This window comes from Capsicum annuum, chromosome 8, assembly GCF_002878395.1.
Source record: "Capsicum annuum cultivar UCD-10X-F1 chromosome 8, UCD10Xv1.1, whole genome shotgun sequence".
In the NCBI taxonomy this organism is placed as follows: domain Eukaryota; kingdom Viridiplantae; phylum Streptophyta; class Magnoliopsida; order Solanales; family Solanaceae; genus Capsicum; species Capsicum annuum.
The window spans coordinates 158,052,289-158,073,807 of NC_061118.1; the positions used below are offsets into that span (position 1 = coordinate 158,052,289).

The 21,519-nt window shown below is 35.0% G+C and overlaps 3 protein-coding genes across 3 annotated transcripts; 2 read left to right on the forward strand and 1 right to left on the reverse strand.

Moving 5' to 3' along the window:
* The first annotated feature begins 2,829 nt into the window (after positions 1–2,829).
* LOC107839871 (bromodomain-containing factor 2) lies at positions 2,830–10,464 on the forward strand. The gene is made up of 8 exons (XM_016683517.2): positions 2,830–3,118; positions 4,178–4,935; positions 5,385–5,462; positions 5,875–6,109; positions 6,306–6,408; positions 8,365–8,503; positions 9,466–9,777; positions 10,000–10,464. Exons 2-8 carry the CDS (start codon positions 4,315–4,317, stop codon positions 10,198–10,200), a joined length of 1,689 nt encoding a protein of 562 aa, XP_016539003.2. The 5' UTR covers positions 2,830–3,118; positions 4,178–4,314; the 3' UTR covers positions 10,201–10,464.
* A 14-nt stretch (positions 10,465–10,478) lies between these two features.
* LOC107839872 (tRNA pseudouridine synthase A) lies at positions 10,479–18,565 on the reverse strand. The gene is made up of 10 exons (XM_016683518.2): positions 18,183–18,565; positions 18,013–18,069; positions 16,033–16,110; positions 14,677–14,730; positions 13,479–13,561; positions 12,985–13,084; positions 12,846–12,908; positions 11,744–12,022; positions 10,980–11,040; positions 10,479–10,893 (listed from the first exon to the last, which is right to left on the reverse strand). Exons 1-10 carry the CDS (start codon positions 18,441–18,443, stop codon positions 10,775–10,777), a joined length of 1,155 nt encoding a protein of 384 aa, XP_016539004.2. The 5' UTR covers positions 18,444–18,565; the 3' UTR covers positions 10,479–10,774.
* Positions 18,566–18,686: 121 nt separating this feature from the next.
* LOC107879864 (MADS-box protein SVP-like) lies at positions 18,687–20,317 on the forward strand. Its single transcript, XM_047394819.1, has one exon. The coding sequence runs from the start codon at positions 19,307–19,309 to the stop codon at positions 20,231–20,233; it is 927 nt and encodes a 308-aa protein (XP_047250775.1). The 5' UTR covers positions 18,687–19,306; the 3' UTR covers positions 20,234–20,317.
* The last annotated feature ends 1,202 nt before the right edge of the window (positions 20,318–21,519 follow it).

Sequence of the window (21,519 nt, forward strand, 5' to 3'; positions counted from 1 at the left end):
AATTAGAACAATACAATTAAACCCTAACTTTTACAAATAATAATAATAATAATAATAATAACATAAACATACACCTTCACTTACCATATTAACACAAATTTCCACCCTTACAAAGTAATTATAAATATTTCAACTAATTATATGTCTTCGTTTAAAGCAACGGAAGCTAATTGTGTATCTCGACAGACCCAAATAAAAAAAAATATCAAAAGTTAATTATGTATCTTTACAAAGAAAAAATAGATCTTCATTGGATGTATCGGGAGCTAATATGTATCTCGACAGATTCAAAAACGATTTTTTTAGTAACTACACAAAATATTAAAAATTTCTATAATTAAGCTCCAAACTATCAGAATTTATTTCGTTTGCCTAAAAAAAAATCCTTAAACTCTGACCAAAATTTCTCCTACCACCTGAAAACAACCACAAATAGCAACAGAACAGAAACTACAATAGTCAAGAATATTATAAACAATATAACTGAACCTTACCTTAACACATTTTTTTTTTCAATGTTCGACTGAACATTTATCTACGAAATAAATAAAGCTACAACAAAATAATATGATGATCGAAATATTAGAACGATCAAAGATTAAACCTAACCTTTTTGTGATTATAAATGACATCTTCAGAGCTCATCAGATACTTAAAGAGGAACGTGAAAACTCATCATCACGCTAATAATTAAGGAATAAATTTAAATATAGTGCACGAAATTTCATCATTGATATCAAAAGTTAAAATTATGTCGGTATTGATACAAAAAAAAACACACTCTAAATAATAAGATAAAGAACTATATTATATATGTGCATAATAATATAACACAACTATTTTTAATAATAATATGGCACAACTAGTTTTAATATAGGGATAATACTCACAAAAATACCTGAACTTTGACCGAATTTTCAGTTGAACATATTGAACTTTGCGGGGGTCCTATTACCCCCTAGACTTTTTAAAGTGGATTTAATCCCCCCTCCCCCCGAAACTCTATACCCAGTTTCAACGGCTGGCGGTGTAATACACGCACCAATCTCGTTTTTACACGTGTATTGACGCGTGTAATACACGCGCCAACCTTATATTTACACGTGTTCGAGTGGGCGGATATATGTCATTAAAATACGAAAAAAAATCTTGAAGGGTAATAGAACCCCTGCAAAGTTCAGTATGATCAACTGAAAATTCGATCAAAGTTCAGATATTTTCTTTTGAATATTATCCCTTTAATATAAGATGATGACAACTTAAAAGTGGGATGAATTTTTTTTTGAAAATCTCTCTCCAAAAAACTAACACACAATAATTCTACCAATAAATCGATCAAAACTTCGAGAAGGAGTTTTGATTGTATGATAGCTGAAATTGCCAGTATTGCTGAAATGAAAAATATTCATTAATATTGTTTTTGACTTTTCAATAAAATTTTTAATTTTCCATGAACTATCATTATTTCCTAATATGAAAATCTCAAAACCATTGAAGGATTTGGTGATTAATGATCTTAAGATTAACTTTACAACCAATTATTCTTAAAACGAAAAATATTGTTCCAAGAAAGTATAACAATATAAATAATGAAACCATAAAATAAAAAAAGAACAAAACTATCAATAATTACAATAATATTCTGTAGAACGCAGATTAAAAAAAATAAAACCTTCAATAGCACACATAAGTAGAATTAATTTGATTTTTTTAAAGTGGATTTGTTGGAGGCTCTCTTTGCATAGGAGATCCATGCAACTTTTACCGTGACGAGTAATAATTTTTTCACGTAAAATTCATCTAGCGATAATGTCCGTTAATGTTTTGATTTAGTTTACAACATAAGTAGAATTAATTTGATTTTTTTTTAGGTTTAGTTTACAATATAAGAAGAATTAATTTGTTTTTTTTTTTTAAAGCTTGATCAAAATTAAAAGGATATCAAGATATTGTGATTTTTACCTAGTTCAATAAGGAAGTAATCAATATATATAATTTTAGTTGAATTTAAATCATTAAATATATAATAATAAAAAATGTAAATTGATGATTTTATTTAAAAGAAAATTTTTAATGAAGGATAAAATGTTCAAATTACTTTGTAAGGCTCTTTACACTTTTGATATATTATAGATGTAGATACTATGTAGGTTATATAAAAAGAAGTTTTTATAAATAGTACTTTTAGTGTTCAATTTTATAAAATATAGTGACATGTTTTTTTCTACTAGTATGGTATTTTTCTTTCAAAACGTAGCAAATATATTGTATTTCATATGCATATAAAATTTAATCCTAACTTACATCACATGGATATAGTATCTGATTGTAACTATATATGTGATCAGGTGTATATGTATGTATGTGTTTTTAAAATATTTAGTTAAATGTATGTAAAGACATCAACTGTATATGCGGTCAGTTAAATCCAATATAAATGTTTTGAAATCGCATATGAAAACTGTACGTGAGATCAACTATATGTGAAATGTACGTTGTATGTGCGACAATCTCCGACGAAATAACGTCGATTTTTCAGTGGCCAACTAAAACATTGATGAACTCTAGCACCTCAAAGCGATGATGACAAATAGTTTGTTTTCCTATTTTGTCGTTGTTATTATTAGCTTAACTTAAACTTGAGCTAAATCAATGCAAATCGTGGGATTACAAGTCATATAATTACTAAAATTGTAAGCTCGAGTCACCAAGAGAAGAAAAAACAAGTGAAATCTCCTTCAAAGAACCTCTTTAAAATTAAATTGAGTATCAAAAAACGTAATTTGCTCAAATCAAAACAAGAGGGGAGTCGAATGACATCTTTAGAAAATTGGTGGGTTAATGTTCAATACAAACAAATTTATATAAATATTACTTATCCCAATGTGGAAGGAGAAGAGAAAAAGAAAAAAAACAAAAAAGAAAAAAAGTGAGTTTTATGGGTGTTCCAATCTGTAATTCCGACATCTCTTTGTTTAAGGGTCCATTACAACCTTAAAATTTATAAATATATATATTTTTGTATATTTGAATTTAACTGCAACGGAAAAGCGAGGGAAAGGCAAATAGAGGGTAAGCGTTTTCTCACAAGTGAAGGCAAAATTACAAAGGAAAAAGGGTGAGATTCTTGATCTTTGGTTCGTTCATATTTCCCTTCCTTTTATTATTATGGGGTGGGGTGTTTAGCTTTGTTTTCATTTGTTAATCTTGTTTTGTGTAAATGGGGTTTTGTTGGTTTATCCAAATTTTGTGTCTTTCAAGTTCTTGATTCTTCTTTAACATTTACAGAGCTTGTTTTCTTCTTGTTTGTTTTGCTAATTCTCATTTTAAGTTATGGGTTGTAATGGTCTATTTAATGTAGTTCTTCTTTTTGCTGATCTGTTCAGGTTAATCTTGGTTGTAGGTAGATTCTAGGGTTTTGTTTTGTTTTGCTTTGCTCTTGTTGGTATTTTTTGAGTTTGTTTTTGTTGTACCCTTTTGGGGTTCTGACAAGAGATTATATCTGTGTGTGTTTTCGAAGATTAGATGTATCTGTAGTTTACTTCTCTTTATGAAGAATGAAGACTAGCACAGGAAAATTCTTGATAAATCTGGAACTGTGTTGCAAATTCTTTTTATTTTAATCAATTTTCTTGTTTTGAGGTGTTGCAGCCGGGTGTTTTTGCACTTTATGTGGGAGACTGGGAGCTAGCCTCCTCCTTTTCCTCTTCTTATTATTGGTGGTAGTATTTAGCAATTGCGTAGTCTCCTGTTCCTCTATGTGTGGTGCTATTTGTTGCTTTATTTGCTTTGTATCGTGCTATTTAGTTGTTATGTTTTTCTTGCAATCCCGACGGAATAACAATCCTTTTGAGCCGAGGGTCTATTAGAAACAACCTCTTATCCCACAAACTTAGGGGTAAGGTCTAGGTACACCCTTCCCTCCCCAGACCCCACTTTTGGGATTACACTGGGTATATTTTTGTTGTTGTTTGCAGATCCATGTCAAGTGTGACTATTTGTCACATTAAGAAATTGGTGCTTTAGGGCTCTTAAATTTATTTTGTGATGGATTTTGTTTGTTCTAATTGCTATTATTTGTTCCGCGACTACTTATTTTTGGATATCTTGCTGTTGAGGTGGATAACGTTCTTTAATTTTTTTTCTAACTGGGTCCTGCTTATCCTGTTTTTCGTAGGCGGATCAATCTTTTTCTGCTTGTCGCGGTCTTGTGACAAAATATACGACCTAGCTGATACTTTTCTCCTCGTTCTAAGAGTATCAAGTTTCAACTGACTAAAGGCTATTGCCACCTGAATCAGTTTTTAAGGAAAGATGAAACGCCGCCGTGGATGCAAAAAAGGTAAAGCAAAGAAGCCTCGTATAACAGGTACAACTGAGGGAGCATCTAATAATGGTAGCATGAATACAGAAACTAGTTCTGGTACGGAAGAGATTGACAATGATGGAGTCAACTCTGGCGTTGAGGCTGAGACACCATCTTCTACAGGAACTGATCAACCAGAAAAACCTGTGATGGCTAGTCCTGCTGTGCCAAGGGATAAACCTGCCGGTTTAGCGGTTTATGGGCGTATGAAAGTGAAGATCAAAACATCGAAAACGGTAGATGCTCCGCTTACTTCTCCAGAAGTAGCTACTCACAGTGATACTGATAAAAGTAGCCAGCAAGCTGGTCCAGAAAAACAAGTTCTCTCTAATGAGAAAATGGAAGATAGTGCAAACTCAGTGCCTGAGGCTAATGTAACTACCCCAGGAAATGTGCTAAAAAAATGTGGAGGCATAAAGATTAAGTCTTCATCAAAGGGCTTCTCTTCAAGCATGAGCCCTGTTAGCAATGCTGAAATGGTGAAGGAAGAGAAAACAACAAAACAAGAGCCTGAGTTACTTCACCGTGATGTGAGATTAAACAAGCAGGAACTAAACATTGCTTTGGAGGTAAGCACGGCAAAGAACCTATTTGTCCTGGCTTGTTCATAATATGTAATGTTTAACATGTTCCATGTGCTATGTGTGGTTGGGTTGAAAGAGGACAGTTTGGCAGATTATGTGTTATAGCTGTTGCGTATTAGTTGGTAAGGAAGTAAAAGTTGAGTGGGAGTATAATCAGAGGTTACCCCTCCATACGAACTATTTTAGCCCCTCCAAAAATTGGACGAATATGGGAAATTATGTACCTTAACTTCCCTTTCACCCTTACCTCCACTTTGGGGTAGTACATCTATGAACTTCTCTTTTCTTCCCCCCCACCCCACACTTACCTTCTCTTTCATGTATTCAAACATAGTGTTAACATAGGTTACCATGGTAAGGAGATTCAGAGTCATAATGATATCTTAACGGTCATTGCTTTTATACTAATTTATTTTTATATCCTGTTAACTTAGGTTATAAGAAAAATTATGAAAATGGAAGCTGCTGAGCCCTTCAATACTCCGGTTGATCCTATTGCTCTTGGAATTCCTGTAAGTAATAAATTATTTTCTTAAATTTCTTTTTTTCCATGGTATTTCCATGTGAGGGGTTTTTGCAAAGTAATAGAGAATCTTTGAAAATCTATTTGATTGGAAAATTCTATTGTAAATGGGTAGGCTGATAAAAGTCCTCTGTATATTTTGGGGTCAGCATTAACCTGGCTTCCATTGAAACAAGTTGCTTGTGGCATTAATAAAGATCAAATATTACACTTCTAATTTAATATAGGAAACTTGTTTTACCTAGGAATACAAAAAAATAAAGTGATGGCACGAAAGTATGTAGAGGTTGTAAGTCTGTCCTCGGTATATTGTCATAAAATCCTTTGGATGCTTTACCATGTCCTTTTTTACCTTCCTCTAGTACATTAATGAAGTTTTCTTCTATTGGCTTGGAGAGCAGGATTATTTTGATGTTATCGATACACCTATGGATTTTGGGACGATATGTAGAAATCTGGAAAGTGGTGTCAAGTACATGAACTCCGAGGACGTCTATAAGGATGTGCAGTACATATGGAATAACTGCTACAAGTATAATAATAAAGGTGATTATGTTATGGATCTCATGAAGCGGGTGAAAAAGAACTTCGCAAAGTACTGGACAGCAGCTGGCTTATACAGTGATCATCTGCAAAGTAAATCTCTCCTGTACCTTAATATATTGTCTTATCAGTATCAGTCTGTTGAATTTGCTTATATGTTTTTCTTCTTTTTCTGCAAGTCTAGCAATAAGGCTTTGGTTATCATTTTTGCATATTAACAAATGTACTTTGCTTCAGTCTTAAAACCGTTGTTAATCAGCACTTTCCTCACACCTTCTTACCTTAATAGGTGCTGAAAGCAGTCAAGTTAAGGACACTACACCTTCAAGTAATGGAAAGGAACCTACAAAAAGTGGTTCTTTGACTCAGAAAAGCAACAAAAGGTTCCAAGGGTATGTTGCTCAATTTTCTGTTTATGTACTTTCTTCATTGGCCATCATTTATATGCGGGTGCTAATATGTTTGCATGATATAAATGTGGAAAAATTGAGCACTTATTATCAGAAAACAACAAGGAATTCACAATGTTTTTTTAAGCAGAAAAAGAACAGGAGAGGATTGTCCTAGCCCCTAGTGGTGAAGACACCTCACCTCCACCTCCAACCATAAGGTTGGCGTTCCAGCCACCAGCATAACTAAGTGGGACGGACCACTGTCAAGCTCCTGGACTGGAAACTTGAGAAATGGAGTTTGTGGTATCAGTTGAGAGTTTCTTATATAGCCAAAAAAAAGGTTTATACAGATGAAAATCTTTATGCATTAATTCTGCATTTTTTTATTGTTAAGGGTTGGAGATGGCAGATGATATATTACTGATAATTATATCTTTCTTCTAAAACAGAAGATGGACATTTATACTCCTGTCCAAACTAGATATCTTAATTGCTATCTTGTGAAGTCTAAGGAAATGCCACCTTTATGAAGCAACTATGTGCCACAATTACTCTTATTCTGCTGCATTTACCTTAATTCCCCGCCAAAAAAAAAGAAGTATTCCTCCGACAATTGGTTGAATCTTTTTCTTTCCCATAACTATAGGCAAATTTTATATATCCAAGAAAATACTTCTTTCATGGAAAAAAAAAAGAAAAAAAGGTTCTTTTCCTTCCGTGGTAAAATGCATTCTTGCTGGTGGCGCTAAGTTAGCCGTTCAGTGGCAGAGTCATAATTGTTGCATTGACTGGGTGAGTGGGTGGATGTTTTCCATATAAGGGCGGAGTCAAGGATGGAGCGTGCAGGACAAGGGGAGGTCAATGGCTGGTTATGGATGCCAGTGAAGGGGATAAACAGGGAAGGGGGATGCACCATTGGTTGGGCAGGAGACGGTGAACTAGATGCAGAGCATGAGTTATCTTGAAGGAGGTCGTCATAGGAAGAAGGTCACTCCGCAGACCGAAGCATTGAATGGAGGTCACTGCTAGGGTGTGTGGGACGGGAGAGAACCATATAATCTGAAGGAAAATGTGAGGAGCAAAAATAAGAGCAGACTTGCATTAATTCATCTTATGATAACCTAAAAAGGTCTCTTTATGTTCTATTCGGTGGGAGCACAACCTAGAGCCTGACCTGCCCCTCTCCGTTGGAATTAAGTATCTCCAATTCTTTTTTATCACAATCCTGAAACTGGGTTTAATCCAGAGAAACCAAGAAGACATACTATTGCTGGATAAACCTAATCTACCCTATTCTAGAGGCTAATCACAATTTTATCAAACAGCCCCTAAAGGAAAGAGGAGAACTTCACATATAACTCCTTTCCATGTTTCTATTTACTTTTAATATCTACAGTTACCCTAGCTTCAATATCTCGATGGACTCTTTAACCAAGGTTTTGTAAAAAGATTCGCTTTTACGTAGATTAGGGAGATTGTCGGGTGTTTAATTTTAGGACTTGATAAAGGATCTAAAAATTCTAAAGCAAATAAATAAAGTGAAGTTTATTTCATAAAAGTTGGAAAGTTAGATAATATATTTGCTCGATAATTTTCCAATGCCAAACAGAACTAATACTGGCAGAGATACCATTTTGTTTTTTTTTTTGCTTGGTAAAAATTACAATCAAGGGACACAAATATTTGGTAATCTGAAGGTTGTAGAATCGTATTTTGGTTTTTGAATCATAAGGTTACCCAATCAGGAACTGTTTCACAGGCCTCTGCCTTATATTCTTTCTGTTTTAAAAAGTATTAAAACCTATTCCCCCAGAACTTTTCTGTATGTTTCGGTTTGTGCTATATACTGGTGAAGCTACAAATTTTCCAAAGGTGGTACTCTGGTACGAATTTACTGTTAATACCGTCACTGAATGTGTAAACTTTTTTCCTCGATTTTGTTGGACTTTTCTTCAGGCTCAAGAAGCACAAGGAAGGATGTCTTTGTGCTATATGTGTGATGATACGGCGGAGGCAGGAGCGGGAGGAGATCAATCGGTTGTTGGATGACCAAGTCGAGGCTAGTGATGATTCTCCAGATGACTTGAAGCCTGAGGTACTTAAAGCCTTCATTTTACCTATGCTGGTGTTACATATTTCTCTGTTAAAAATGCTTGGACATATTTTATAGTTGAAGGTTTAGATTACGGAGTCAATTAGAATCTGTAGATAAAGAAGTGATATCTATTGTGATTTCAAGTTGTTATATACACATTTAAGAACAGAGTGTAAGAATACATAACTACAGTCAAAAAATCTTCTTAATTTATCCTAGACAGTGCATAATAGTACAAAATTTCTAATGCTCCATTCATGTTGGAACGTACATATTGTACACTCTTAGCTTGTTGGAATTGTATTCAATATAGGGATTTAGAAGTACTTTTTAAAGAATGAAAGAAAAACTTCAACTTGTTTTCTAAAATAAGTCATAAATACTTGTGTGACTATAAATCATCTTATTAAGTCAACTAGAAGTTTAAAGAAGATGGCATTCTTTTTGGAACTAACTAAAACTGAAAAAGTTTCACACAAATTAGACAGCGGGAGTAATAACTAGTCGCTCGAAATTAATGAAGCTCGCCGTTGTACATCCTAGTTCAGTCTTTTGCCTAACCATCTGTCGTTGTGTGCTTCGGTTATTCCCATTAAATACAGGATTTGAAGCTCATGTAGTGCAACTTCTCACAAATTAGTGATCAGTCCCTCTTTTCCTTTTAATTCCAATTGTTGAAGAAGCTGCTTTAACCATATCAACTCACATTTAGCTGAGAACATGAATCGAGACACTGCATCTGTATCTGATGCGCTCATCACATCCTGTTTTGCATGCTTCTGGATATCTTGCTGGTTAAAATTTGTTTGGATATACTTGAGAATGTTGGTTTCAATGGATCTCTGCATTACATGTTTGTTTAAGAAATGTTTGTTACATTTTCCAGATTTTTTGTGATCATTCTGATAGTGTTTATACAATTTTCTTACTAACTGTTATTTCTCCATTTTCTTTCTGAAAAGGAAACTTCACCTGTAGAAAGTCGAGAGTACACCTCATCAAATATGGAGAACTCACCAGAGCAAGATGTTGTCACCATTATGCAAGAAAAAGGAGCAGAGAAGCTAGGGGAAGGTATGGGGAATGAAATGGGAATCCAAAGTAAAAGAACGGGGGTCATGTCTGAGCATTTGCAGTCAGGTTATGCATCTGTAGATGAACGCAAAGCAAATAATCAGAAGCAAAATGTGGAGCCAGGTTTGCTGAATGACAATCGAAAAGGAAATCTGCAGCATGGGAATGAAAATGCTGCAACTGGGCAACAGAGGCCAAAGGTAAGCAATGGAAAGCAATTAGTCTGGGATAAGAATTGTTTATCCCTTTGTTTCCGGTATTGATAACGCTCATTCAGTAGCTGGTTCATCGTGTATCAGTTCATTCTTCAATTCGTGAAGTACCAGGTTTTACAGTGCATGGCAGTTTACAATAAACAAATTCATTATCTTTTCAACTTCTATTGTGTTGTAACTCTGTTTTGGGTGATGAAATTTGAACAGGAAGTGCTAGATAAGTATCGGAAAGCCAAGATGTTGGAGAACTTGCGTTATCTGGAAAATCCAACAGTTATGGAGTTATCTCGAATCCTTTTTGCTGATGATCAAAGATCCGTCTGGAATGGACCACATTCACTGGTTAAGCGTGGAGGTTCCACCCGCAAGAGCTCCATTCATGCAGCTGTTTCCTTGTTGATGCAGTAGGTTTATTCTTAATAGTATTGACTGATCAAAATGTGAATCTCAAGTTCTCTTTAAAAGGTCAACGGCATAGTTGGTTCTCTCTTTTTTTTTTCCTGGAGGTGTCATGTGGTCGGTTGAGTGTATTTTGAGGGTGATTTGCTTCTCTCTCTCTTTTGGGGGGAGGGTTGAAATTTGGATCTTTTGATTGTAAATTCACTCCTATATCAGGACTAGATTGTCAGGCATTTACTGTTCAGGAATAATGATATAATACATTTCTATTCAGCCTTTCGAACTTACTGACTACTGCGATTATATTGAGATTCGAACATTAAATTGCTTTACAAGATAAACAGGCTAATCCCTGCAACATTACAAGACTTGCTTTTGTTTTCTCCCTAAACCTACTAGAACATTACAAGAGATGTTCGTGAAGGCTGACCATAACATAACAAATCAAAATAACTTATCATTACCCACCACTTGGTTCCACCTAATGCAAAAAATGCTAGTTGTTAACAAGTAACTGTTCAACTCGCTTGACCAAGAAATACATGCTCGCACAACATCAAACTAGTTTGTCGGGAAATACTACTTATTGGCTTTGATAAGTCCCAGGAGGCAAATCATATTTGACATGTCCAAGATAAAGACCACAAGCTGGAGCCATCGGAGGTGCTTCAGCGATGGATTTTGCTTCAAGGATGCGTTTTACTGAAATGATGCATTAAAGAGGAATAAGGGGTCAGACTGAAAACCACTATATCCAATGACATCAAACGTTTTGAGTAAAAACATACCATCTGGAGCCGTTAGATCTCCAGCCCCCACTGACTTGAGGACTCCAACAAGCAGCCTAACCTGCATGAAACTTATCGTTAAGAGTTGACATGTGAAACCAATATATATATATATATATATTAAAAAAAGAAGACAACTTTGATGATATATATGCTTAGTCAAGATTAGTTTATATCCATCAACTCCATTCTTTTGTTTAATTTCAGAACAAAACATATACCTGCTCAAAAACTCAAACCAACCTCCAAAAAACAAGAAGAGAAATCAATTTAGTGAAAATATTAAACACTGCAAACCCATCTCATGTAACACAATTAAATCGGCAAGGAGACTGAAAAGTTAGTTTGACGTAATTGCCAAGGTTCATGTGTAAATTAATTTAAAGGAGAAAATCCAAAGACAATGTTAAATTAGATTCTTGGATCAAATAAAGTTTCCTATTGACGTTATTCTGAAACATTTAAAAAATTTCACAAATCTAGAATACGAAAGAGTTTCACCTAAAAATAAGACTAAAATCTAATATAAAGAGTTCTTCCAATGTCCAATTTTTACTAGTATTCATTAGTATAGTTGTTGGATTGGGGATATAACAAGACTAATAAGTAATCTGATATAAGAACTTCTTCTTTCCCATGTCCAATTTTTACAAACTATAATTTAATTATTCATTAGTATATTGTAGGTTGGGGATCGGGAAGGGCAGGAGTAAAACACAGTTAAAAGCAAAGACAATAACATTTGGAAGAACCAAAATACCAACCTGATGGTAAAGAAAAGATCGTGCCCTTGCGGTTACCACATAGCAGCGGTGTCTTCTTCTAAGGCCAAACTTTTGACAAGCCTCACCACTTGGACCTTCCAACTTTTCTTCGTTGGTGTTCAAAGAGATGTGGGAGTGGTTGGTGTCTGAACCGATGGATACAGTTGGATCCTCTATCACATTACTGCTCTTTAGTCGCTCTGAGATTGATGGAAAATAAGGAGTTGAAACGACCTCAGTAATATTAAGTTCATCCAGAGTTCTGATGGGTGAGTTCGCCTGTTAATGTTGGAAGTGTTAAAAAGTCATCCAAATTTCTCTACAGGAATGCAGTAAGAGTGGAAAAGAAAGTAATGAGAAGTGGTAAAATCTCAATCAACTGCAAGCCAAGGTTCACCTGCTCCAACCCCACCCCGAAAAAAATAAAAACCCATTCAATTGCGAAAATGTGTTCTCTAGCTCCTTTGAGACATTATCTTAATATGATAATCCTCTGTCACAAAAAATGAGGATCTGTCAACATTATTACGGATGGATATTTGTTACAGCATAAGAGAAACGAGCAAGTCATGAGCAGTAAGTTTTTTTTTTCTTTTTGATAAGGTAGTCCTGAGCAATAAGATTATAAGAAAGTTCCAGCTGAATCAGCTTGCCCATAATTAGCATTTCCACAAAAAAGAATATACTCCCTCCATTCCAATTTACGTGGCATTGTTTGACTAGGTACAGAGTCTTAAAATAAAAAAGGATGACTTTTGATACTTCTGAGCCTTCGACACTTATGTGGCTATACGTCAACTCATTAAAGGTAAAATGAGAATTTTTAAGTAAATTGTTTCTAGTATAGAAACGTGGCATTCTATTTGGATAGACTAAAAGATGTGTCGATGGAGGAGCACAATGTTTTAGTTATATCTTGATTTTATAATATACTTACATATCATTCAAGTTGTTAAAGGCCTATTTTCACATGGTATAACTCAAAATGAGATTTATTTTGTACGCATTATTCATCCATGGCATGAAAAAGACAACGCCTCAAGGAAGTAAAACTAGCATCTTAGACAATTACAATTATGGTCCAAGGATAGAAAAAGCTGACCTGACAAGCAGCTGCTCTGAAAGAACTGAAGTCATGACGTCCAATAAGAATGTTACATGCCTTCTGGAAATTACAGAAACAATTTCGTTACATGGGATATTAATACCAACCTTAAGAAAGATATGAGCAGCTAGTCAACCTGCATGGCAAGAAGATCCAGATTCTCAGGCACATGCCAAGCCCGGTCTCTCTCAAAGCTTGATACTGGCTCTGGTCCAGATAACAATCGGTAGAAGTACCTAAACAAGATCCCCAGTGTCCAGAACTCAATCATTGATCTCATAAGCACGTGTCACACGAAAATAAGGGAAAAGCCAAATTTAGCATATAGTAGTTAATTATGTGAAGTGGATAGACAAATATTGAGTGTTTCAACACCTACGCGGATAAACAGTTACTTTAAATATAATAACTGTTATCCTGTTAAACACTGACACTCAAAATGGGTGGGAAAACAACCAGGAACAGCGGCACACAGATAAATAATACCATCCTAGCCGGACAGAAGACTATTCCCTGCAGCTAACCTTACCCATACACATCAAGAAAATCAATTTTAAGAAATGTCACATGGATCACATATGCATGTAAAAATTCAATATAATTCTACGTGATCAAGATATTGATGCCTACGTGCGTTCTTGAGCTTTATATCTGGCATGAAAATCAGCTGGAACACATCGAACGTCAATAACCATTATATCACCCTCATTCTTCTGCAACCAAACCATAACGAACAAAAATGGTCAATACCTCCAGATAGAAGATCAATACCTGCTTGATTAGCATTATGTTTTGTTGCCCCAGTTCACTCTTAATGAAATTTAACAAACTTAAATACCTGCTTGATTAGCATTATGTTTTGTTGCCCCAGTTTCACTCTTAATGTAATTTAACAAACTTAAATACCAGCTTGATTAGCATTGGGTTTTGTTGCAGGAAACAGGGGAATATAAAAGGAGACAAATGACAGGTTTACTTAGTTGAAGTATCAATGGTTACTTCTAATTGTTTGGTACAGATGATTCAGCTGGTGAGAGGGACTTCTCAACCCTTCTTCTTTCCCATTCTTCCAAAATGAGGGAAATAGATCTTTTGTCCCTCCACATTTATTTCCAATACTCCTACCTGACTGAATGTAATCTAATTCACAGAAACTTATAATTTAAGTTTTGCCTCTATCAATCTATAATAACATTGTTTGTATCATAGAAAGGTTGTTGTTTGTTCACCATGTATATAGGACATCACCATTTACTTAAAGAGACAACCCTAGGGCAATAGAGCAAAGAGGGGAGCATTGACGAGGCTCCATATAACTTTGCCAAGATATTGCTTTTGCTTTTGCCAAAATTCAAGTCTGAATTCAAAAGTGAGTTTTATATTTCACACAACATGATGGAAGCTACTAATGGGCTGTAACAAACATGGAGAGATGATGGTACAATCAGCATGGTAACTTTGTGAACTTAAAAGTGAGTGGAATGTCCTCTATACTTTCTCTACAGAAGTTCAATATAATTTTAGGTGTATCAGGAGAAGAACACTTTAGCCCACCAGAACTATCCAACAGTTACAAACGTGCATTACTGATAAGATTACTAGTGAACTCTAAAATATCTGCAGACTCATTCTGAACAAATAGAAATTAAAGATTGGAACATTGACGAGCCTCCATATGCACATAAAAAGAAAAACCCCAAACTAGAAGAAACGGACAGATCTCCCTCAAGCAAATATCATGGGAAGATCAGCAAAGATTAGAATCAAGACTTTTGAAGGATTGTACAAAATTAAATATCAGGAATCAGAACTTGTTAGATAATCAAACCTGTAAAAAGTGGTTCACGGCTCTTTTTACCACCAAAGGCTCATGGGGAGGTAACTGCACGAGAAAAATACAAGCAATAAGGATTTAGCAAAGTAACTTATTGGATGAAAGGTAGAAACAACTTTAAAAGACAACTATTTAGTATTTGAAACTGAGGTATAGTTGATTGATCGATTGAACAACTAGGTTTACATGATAAGTGAAATAACTTTACGAAAGCCAGTTGTACGTATAGAAGAAAGAATAACGAAGATTCGGGTTACTTTCTTCCTAATACTTATAACCAATATGTTCTTTAAAAAAGGTAAGTGGATACAGCTGATAAAGAGAGTGAGAATAAAAAGGATCAAGACTATCTTTCTTTCCAATATAATTACCAAGACTTCGAAGAGAAGTTGGATATTGTTGATAAAAACCTTTGGCAACAGAAATTGACGAGTTCTTAACTTTAATAAAGAATCTAGTAACAAACTAGAATCAAGTCTAAATTTGAAAAACCTTTTTCTTAAGAAGAAAGAAAGCAAAAAGTTAAACTCTGCACTAGAACCAGAGACATGTGAGCATGCCAAACCAAAAACTTCTCGCGTATCGCTATAAAAAGGTTAGAACTTCTAACACCGCCCCAAAAGTCACATATATCTCTGTTGTTTCCTACAACCCTATTGTCCAGATCCACATGCTTTAAACATTTTAGAACCTCAGTATACAAGGAAAATTTATTGTTTATTCTAACTTTTAGATAGATAAGGAGAGCATTGGTTATTTTGTTGATAAAGAATTCACATGTTCTTCGGCCAATGTCAAGCGACAAGAAATTGAAGTCAAATATAATGACATTATAAAAAATGTCAAACTTGATGGCTATAAAACCAGAATGTATTAACACAGTTCAAAGAAGAGTATAAATCTATCAATATCTGACATGTCTCTTAAAACTCAGGATGACATTCTTTGATAATTCACACTTCCTCATTCAGAATTGATGTCCTTCGCAAAGAAGACATACGATAGAAAAAGCTCGTTATTAAGAAAATTCAAACCCCATGTCAACTTTTCACTGCATAGAAGATGCACTCCCTTTTCCTACAAATCTATTATCTTGTCATGGATAGTGCACGTCCCAGCAGCAAGATTTTAGCATTATATCATGCGGTTGAACAGCATAGAAGTTAGTTCGAGACTAATATATTTGCAAGGAATAGATAAAAATTGGTCACTTAATTGCGAATATAGAAAATAATGTGGGGCAAATAGTACAATCTAACAGAAGCAAGATGATAACAAAATTTCTCTGCATTACATCCATTAGGATAAGATGGGCACTGTTTTAAAAAGGAAGTACAAACAGAAAAGTACCACTTCACCAGGTTTCCTTTTACTAGTCCTTTCAACATCTACATGGCAAACATTTGAAAGAGCATGTACTCCAGCATCCTAAAGATAAAACCACAGCGAGCTGTAAGTGTGTTAATATTGAACATTTTAGAAACTTCCAAAGAGTTGGAAAGAAGACATAGATAACCAAATAGACCACAAAAAAAGGAAAGAAAACAACTAGTAAAAAGATGTTCTTGGAAAGTGAGTCATTTCCCTTTAGAGATTGCACATTCCCAGAGTGTCTGTTATTCAGTCGCTAGTTTAAAAAAATTAATAACTGGGTAATCCCCTAGGGTCAGGGATCACTGCTCGAAACTAGATGAATAATTCGCCCACCCCTCTACCCTCTACTCAATGAATACCCAGTGGAGCTCCACCTCATTTATAGCAGACCATTTGATAACAGAATCCATTGACAGTTGCGTAAATGAGTGGAATGTGGTTTTCAATTGGCATTGGTGCCTATTGTGGTTGTTTTGGTTCACATCCTATTTTAGTACTTACAAAATTCATCTTTTAGACAAACAAAAACATACCCAATGTAATCCCACAAGTGGAATCTGGGTTTCCCCTTCTGTAATGTTCATCTTTTAGACCTTTTGGTTATTATTTTCTTCTAAAGGTTATGTCTTTACCCTAATAATGAAAGGAGTTAAATCCATTTGGGGAAATTTGTGCCCCTTCCATATGAGCTCTTACAGAGAACACTTTTTTGCCACCTCTCATTGGCTAGTGATTTCAATTGCAAGTCTCCATCAATGAGAGAGTAGCGCTGTTAAAAACTACAACTCATATAGTTAAATTGAAATAACTGAATATGGGCACATAGTAAATAGGTGGAAAACCAGAGGGAGAGAGGGGAAGAGTATTGATGAGAATGCGTAAGAACCTGCTACAGCATTACTAGTCTTCAAATAGCTAAAAGTAAAGGGTAGATAGTTTATAAAAAGGAAAATAAAAAGTTGTTAGAAGTATAGAGGAAGAGGAAGACTTAAAACCATATTGATACGCCCATATCTTTGTTTGGATGGTTATTATGTATTGCTTCTCAGTGTATTGTATTGTTTTAATGAATACAATGTTTGGATAGATTTCGTTTTTCGAGTTACATAATATCGTACATCAACAATTTGAAGGATAAACCTACAAGAAGAGTATGTACAGAGTAAAGCTACAAAAGGTAAGCTAAACGATAAAATAAGATTACTAAATAATAAGTAAAAATCACAAAAAATATTGTATTTAAACTAACAACAAAATATGATAAATATGTAAAAACCATCCAAGCAAGCTGCAAGTAGATTCTCTTTCTTAGTATTATTATTACTTCTTTTTTCAATTTGATAAGGACTTCCATTGGAGTAGAATTTAATACAGAAAAGATTTGAATTTGAAGATAAAACTGAGCTTCAGAGAATCCACATTACGTTTCCGAAGCAAGAAATGAAACTAAAAGGGGTCGACTACAAATATCTTCTCTATGCATTACACTCTATTAATACTCATTCCATTCAGAATCACAAACAAAAAAAACTAACTTTGTTTGAGTAAATCACAAACTGAGCTGAACTAAGTCGACATTCACAATCTAAAATGTAGTACTTTTTTCACAAATAATAGTAAAGGAATAGTTTTGATGTAAAAAAATTAGTTTTGGAAGTGGTGGTGACTTGTACTCATACGTCAGAGATGGTGGAGAAGAATATGCATAAGGGTCAGCCGACACTATATTTGCAACAACCAATATGGTCAATAACAACAACATACCCAGTAAAATCCCACAAGCTAGGTGTCGGGAGGGCAAAGTGTACGCAGACCTTACCACTACCTCGAGGAGGTAGAGAGGCTGTTTCCGGAAGACCCTCGGCTCAAGTGTAGAAAATTCAGGAACAACCAATAAGTCCAATGCCACTAATACATTTACACGAGATTAGGCATAGCTCAAAAAAAGAAACTTACAGTTCGACTAGAGCAAAATACTGATACTGGCTGTCCAACAAACTTCTTGAAGGCTTCCTGCAAAACAACAAAAGACTAAAACTCAACTTCTCACTGCCATTTTCACACCAAACACTGAACTAATTACCTTGTTTAGCACGTAGATAACCAATCATATGTGATAAATTCACCTCAAGAACACCGACGACTGTTCTGCAATTAGGTTGCTGCTGCGCACCGGCGAATCGCGTTCCTATATACTCAATCGCAATCAAATACCGCTGTAGCCGAGGATTCGGATTCATTGTTCTACTAACCAACTCTTTCTCTTCGGCGATGTTGTCCTCGTTTACCTTGGCGAATTTCGCCGGCCGTTGAGGAGAATCAGGCCGTTGATCAAGCGAGTGTTTACTAGTCTCCGAAATCAACGGCTGTGATTGATCCTTTTTCATTGCAGAGCTAAGGAGCTGTGTAGTACTGAATACTGAACGTTGGAAATGCAACGAGGGTTTAAGGGAATTTTGGTGGGAGCCCGAAACACAAATGGACCCGACCCGACCCGACTTTTTTCCTTTCAAATCTTCGTGATCTATTACCGTTTGTTTTGTAAATTTAACTATTGCATATATTTAAATTTATTATATATATGGTAAATTTGTAACAACCTAGTCCAAAAAGATTTTTGGAGGGGTAATAATCTAAGAAAATCAAGTTAATAAGATCCTAAATTAAATGTTGACACACTCTTTCCTTTTAAAATTACTTTTTTTGAAAAAAAATATCATTGATGATTTATACAGAAGAAGCCTTTTCTCCCTTTTATAAAAAGTTGAAAGAAGTTCTTTATTTAACTTTGTTCATTAAAACCATATTTAAGAAAAGAACTTGAAAAGGTATGTTCTTCAATTACTTTTCTATCTTCCAATTATACTTAACGTTATAAGTTTTTGCCTTCATGGTTATATTGTTTTTTTTTTTCAAATTTGTGTTCGTTATCATGAAACAAAATTTTTGATTAACTTCACTTTCTTAAACTCAGACCTCATCTCTATTTTTTAACAAAATTATACTAAATATATGTTAAATAATATGTTTATTAGCAGATTTTGTTTTCTGATTTTCAAAGCAATATTATTATAACTTTGAACTTCCCGTTTATTGTGCTAGATGAAGGAAGTAACAAAAGGACGGACTCCTAATTTCCCATGTTGTTATTGTGCATAACAATGTATACTGTGCTAAATAATTTATATAATTTTTTTTCTTTTAATTTTGAGTATTTTGCTTAGTTTGTGGTAGATCAACAAACAGCGAGATGGGACGTGCAAAACTGAAAATGGAACTAATATGCAAGGAGAAAGCAAGGAATGCAACATTCAAGAAAAGGAAAGAAGGCCTATTGAAGAAGTTGTATGAATTCACTACTCTTTGCAATGTCGATGGACTTATGATTTTGTATGGGCCGAATGGATCCGATCCTGAGATTTGGACAAATAGTAGCGGCAATAGTAGTAGTAGTAGCAGCTTACAACAAGAAGAGATTCAGAAGTTGATTGATCAGTACAAGAAGGAGAGTAATTTGCAATCTGGTAGTACTAAAACCTTTGACTTGTCTGATTATTTTGTTGATCGAAACAAGAAAGTCGAAGAGGAGCTGATGAAGTTGAGAAAGATGAACATGGAAAAGAGATATCCGTCTTGGTCAGGGTCCATGGATCGGTTATCTGAAATTGAATTGAGACAAGTTTTAACTTCATTGGATTACAAAGTTGCAGAGGTGAAGTCTAGGATTAATTCGGTCAGAGGAAATTTTCCTAGGGAATATTTGATGGGAGGAGAAACAACAAGATTAAGCCAATTTACTCATATGGTCCAAGGAGGAATAGAATTGGGTGGCTATAATTATGAGCAATTATTGCAAGTTCCAATTTATCCTTACTGTAATTACAGTCATCAAGAAATGATGATGTTAACGAGGACTGAAAATAATTGGCAATACAATAGTAATGGGGCATCATCATCTTCCACTTCCGGTGGCATTGGCAACAGCAACATGATGTGTGCAGCATTGTATGAGGCTACGACGACTCATAACATGATGGGTAATAATCAGTTGACATATGGTGCAGCAGCTCCAACAATCCTGCCGCCACCCCCATGCATCATATTTCCCATGTCCCAAATGCAACATTCTTGGAACAAGAACGAGCAAGATGACAACGTAAAATTTTTACCTTATTAGAGAAAGCAATCATTATACAAGTTTTGAGTTTTTCATTTGCACTTGGATCTTCATTCATTCTATCTTTAAAAGTTTTTCCTTTTTCTTTTGGTCTTATATATAGGATAAGACTTTATGTTTTCAAGTGTTTTGATGCAGGAGTGGCCCTACGGAGAAAGTTCAAAACTTGTCCTTTTATTTCATATTTAGTCATGTGCATTATCAACAACTCGTTTCATCTTTAAACAGAAACTCTTATAGTTTAATTTGAAAAGACATGTTAGAGAATACAAAAATGCACACTCCATCGTTTTCTTCTAGTTTACTTGCCTTTCTAATTTAAAGACTTGCTGGAGAATACAAAAACACACACTCTATCGTTCATTTTTACTTGTCACAAGAAAATCTAGGATTCCTAAAAGAAAAAAAAGTTAATCGATGAATAATGTACACTGTTTCGTCAGGATTCTGTATATAGAGACAACCAGCTACCATTTACAAGAACCAAAATGTTGTTGCCCCTTATTATTGCCATTTAGTACTATAGCAGTACAACAATATACTTGAACTACTGTATTAGTTAAACATGTCCAGAAGAGATTGAAGATGAAATTAATTAATAGTGATAATATCTAACTAAACTAACCAATGATCAGAAGTGGACTGGACTTGCTGAAACGATGAAGATAGACGCTGCTCATAGCAGCCATCAACGTTATGGCAAATGTAAATAAAAGATTTGTGTAAAAAAGAGAAGACAGAAAGGGCGATGAGAAAAGAAGCGAGAGACTGAGCAACGAAGAGAGGTTTGAAATTTTTCGCTTGCCTCTCCGACCACGTGAAAAATGTCACGGAGTTGCTCCCTACACCAGAACACTTATAAGAACTCCTGTGTCAATCACTTCCATTCCTCTGACTAGACTGTCTGTGGCACTCACTGCCACAATTCTAAGTCAGTTGAATGCTTTTATGTAGAGAAGGCGGAGCGTTATAGCTGGCCCCGATCAAACTAGAGCGTTAGGGAGCTCTTTTGTTTGCACGTCTTATTTAACAAGTTCCACCCACAGGCAAGCAATTCAGAGAGAGAGATAAGGGGACCAATTTACTGGTGGCAAAGTATCAATTTGGACGATGATAACCGTGATTGGCCGTACAGTTATGACACAGATTTTGAATTAATACAGAGCAACCAAGAACTAGATAACTGGACAAATTATCAAGGAAGAAGATGCAGGATTCCAGATATGCCTTTGCATCGACATCGGCTAATTCTTAGCTACGCCATCAAAATAACAGAGTCTGCGAGG

Bases quoted from the DNA above. Each gene is read 5' to 3' on its own strand.
- LOC107839871 (XM_016683517.2), top strand. From the start codon at position 4,315: ATGAAACGCCGCCGTGGATGCAAAAAAGGTAAAGCAAAGAAGCCTCGT. The intron at 6,110-6,305 runs GTAAATCTCTCC...TTACCTTAATAG, and splicing joins ATACAGTGATCATCTGCAAA to GTGCTGAAAGCAGTCAAGTT. The intron at 8,504-9,465 runs GTACTTAAAGCC...CTTTCTGAAAAG, and splicing joins CAGATGACTTGAAGCCTGAG to GAAACTTCACCTGTAGAAAG.
- LOC107839872 (XM_016683518.2), bottom strand. From the start codon at position 18,443: ATGAAAAAGGATCAATCACAGCCGTTGATTTCGGAGACTAGTAAACAC. The intron at 14,731-16,032 runs GTACTTTTCTGT...TTTCTCGTGCAG, and splicing joins AAAGGAAACCTGGTGAAGTG to TTACCTCCCCATGAGCCTTT. The intron at 13,085-13,478 runs GTAGGCATCAAT...GATCTTGTTTAG, and splicing joins TATAAAGCTCAAGAACGCAC to GTACTTCTACCGATTGTTAT.
- LOC107879864 (XM_047394819.1), top strand. From the start codon at position 19,307: ATGGGACGTGCAAAACTGAAAATGGAACTAATATGCAAGGAGAAAGCA.